At 62.6% G+C, this 2,830-nt stretch overlaps 1 protein-coding gene across 1 annotated transcript; it reads right to left on the bottom strand.

The window, feature by feature from the left end:
- Positions 1 to 1,252: 1,252 nt before the first annotated feature.
- Positions 1,253 to 2,829, bottom strand: TIGD5 (tigger transposable element derived 5; the record flags this gene model as incomplete). Its single annotated transcript, XM_011975734.1, has 1 exon — positions 1,253 to 2,829. A coding segment is annotated over one exon (1,083 nt), but the record flags the coding sequence as incomplete, so codon positions are not given.
- Position 2,830: the final 1 nt, after the last annotated feature.

The raw sequence follows: 2,830 nt of genomic DNA, 5'->3' as shown, positions 1-2,830 counted from the left end.
GGTGCCGAGCAGAGGTGGTGTCCCCGCCCTGGGTGCCGAGCAGAGGTGGTGTCCCCGCCTTGGGTGCAGAGCAGAGGTGGTGTCCCTGCCTTGGGTGCCTGAGCCCCTGGAAGGTGCTGGCCCAAATGTCTCCGGCTTTTTGCAGCCCATCCCCAGCAGTTCAGGCCAGAGGCTCTTCCTGTAGGTGGGGGTGGCCTGATGGGCTCCGCAGGCGTGCCTGGAGCTGCTGCCCTGAGCTCTGCTCAGGGAGTCTGTTTCTTCTTCCCAAAACTTCCACACCCTCGCTGAGCTCTCAGATTTTGAGATATAGATCTATACATATATATGTATATATTCCTTGACTTGGGGACAGGTGCAAGGAACTGCTTGTTCTTGGACCTGTATAGAAGTCACTTTTGGGGGACATTCCCTGCAGTTGCCCCACTGACAAGCTGGTGTACAGCCCTTCCCTTCCCTGTGCAAGCCTCCAGGCTACCCCTGCACTCCATAACTCCGGGTTTTCAAGGTTTCCACTGCTAGGACACGGGAGGCAGGTGGGGATGAGGGGCCAACACCTGGAGGCAAGCAGGCCAGCTCCCTGCCTCTCACACCAGCTCAGGCAGCATCTCTGCAAAGGCATTTCCCACCCTACCTGGGGAGGCATGGGCATCCCTGGCCCCAGTCCAACCAGGACTCTAGGTCTAGACCTGGCTGGAGCAGAACAGAACCAGGGTTGGACAGGCCCTGGGACCCTTTACTCCTTTCAAACTAGGCCTCCCAGGAGCAGCTTGTCAGCCACATCCTTGGCAGTCTGGGGAGAGGCAGAAAAGTCTGAGGGTGGGGAAAAGAGCCCACAGAGGGTGGCACTGCGTATTGACCTGGGGGCTGTCAGTGCCAGGGCCTGCTTCCAGGTATGTCACGTGGCTCCGGGCCCTGGGACTGGAAAAAATGGTCTGTAGCTGATGAGGAAGCCAGGGAAACTCTCCTGCCATTGGCCAAGTCACTAGGGCGCAAATCCAGGCAGCTGCCAAATCCATGGCGTAAGAGATCTGTTCAGACCAGAGTTTTCTTAGGGAAAACTAAAAATCCAAGGAAACCGAACTCCACATCTCCCTGTTGCACCCGGAACCTATGGAAACCCCAAATACGGGGCTCTATCCCTCCCCACTCCACAGTGATGCTCCAGTACTTCGGGCCTCTGACCTCCATAGCAACCGCAGGGCGGCCCGAGACCAGCCCACCTGGCCCCTGTTCTCACGGCCCCTCTGAAGAGTATCTTTAAAAACAGATTTAATGTGTTTAAAAAAAAATAGAACCAAGTGGTGTGCTTTGCCACTGAGATGACTGCGCTGTGGCTCTGGGGCCACGTAGCACCAGGGCTCGACAGCAGACAGGAGTGTCGGCCCTCATCCAGTGCATTCGACTGGTACAGGGGCAGAGGCCCAGCCCCACGGGGGCCAGAGCGGGAACACAGTCACCTGTTCCGACAGGTGCTGTGCCTTGTATGCCCCGCATACATGCCTGCCCTGAGAGGAGAATGGGCCAGGCCTCTTCCAGCTGGGCCCCCAGGAGACTGGGGTGCCAGTGAGGCAGGGCAACCTCTCACCAACAGAGCTCCTCCAAGCCAGGCTGGACTTGGATTCCTGGAACCCCCTGTACCCATGGGGTGGGCCACCCCGGGGGAAGGGAGATGGGAGACTGTGTGTGTCCCCTCCCTCCAAGTGCAGCAGGAGAAAGGTCACTGGGCTGGTCTGGTCACACACCATCTTATGGGCCTGCTGGGGTATGCCCGATGCCCCCCAGCCTCCGGGCCATGCTGATGAGTGAGCGCAGCTGCACCAGCCTCAGTGGCCCCACCTCTCTGGGGTCCTGGCTCTCCAGCCACCGCAGAGCTGTCTCTAGCCCTCGCACAGCCTCCCCGGCAGTGGGCACCGAGGTCCCTCCGTACTCCGTGGCCTCCTCCTCCTCCTCTCCTCCCCCAATGGCAGAAGGCAGGCTGGCTGGGGCCGGAGGGGCTGCAGGGGGCAGGGCTGGGCCCACCTCCTCCCGGCAGCCCTCGGGTGGACCCCCATCATCGTCCAGATGCAGCCACTCTGCAACCTCCTCGGGAGCCAGGCACTTGTAGGCCAGAGCTGCCAGGTGAGTGAGGTCGCTGAGCACCCTGCTGTGCTCAGCAGCTTCCTCAGCCTGGGCCGGCTGCCCAGCACTGTCCTCGCCCGGCCGGGGCTCGAAGGCGGCCCTCAGGCCCAGCAGCCAGCAGCGCTCAATGCTGCCCGCCTGCACCAGGTCCCAGGAGAGGCCGGCCAGGTAGAGCATGTCCTTGAGCATGAAGCTGCGCATGAAGTCCAGCGGGGAGCCGCTGGCGCAGGACACAGCCAACCGTAGCAGCTCGCGCTTGTACAGCTGCTTGAAGGCGGCCACCACGCCCTGCTCCAGCGGTGCGGGAATGTGTGCCCGGCTGCTGCCTTTGGACAGGAACAGCACCCGCACAGCGCCATCCGGTGTCTGCAGCTCCTCCGGAGGGCCGAGGGGCTCCGGCCTGCACCGCACGGGGGCATCCTCGCTGTCCTCCAGGGCGGGCATACTGGCAGCTGGGCTTGGGCAGGGCGGATGGGCCACCAGCAGCACGGCCTTCTGCTGCAGGCAGCTTCGGCGCAGGTAGCGTTTGACGCCCGGGACAAATTCCTCAAAGAACCAGCCCCGCAGCAGCGGGCGGCTGAGCCAGGCGTCGGGGCTGTAGCGGTAGGAGGCCGGGAACTTGTCCTGGTTGTGGTGGCGCAGGCTGGGCGGATCCGGCAGCCGCCCGATGACCAGCGGCTTCAGCTTGTGGCTGCCGGTCAGGTTGGCGGCC

This window comes from Mandrillus leucophaeus, unplaced genomic scaffold (genome assembly GCF_000951045.1).
Source record: "Mandrillus leucophaeus isolate KB7577 unplaced genomic scaffold, Mleu.le_1.0 Scaffold158, whole genome shotgun sequence".
Lineage (NCBI taxonomy): Eukaryota > Metazoa > Chordata > Mammalia > Primates > Cercopithecidae > Mandrillus > Mandrillus leucophaeus.
This window is presented reverse-complemented; position numbering and strand designations above follow the sequence as displayed.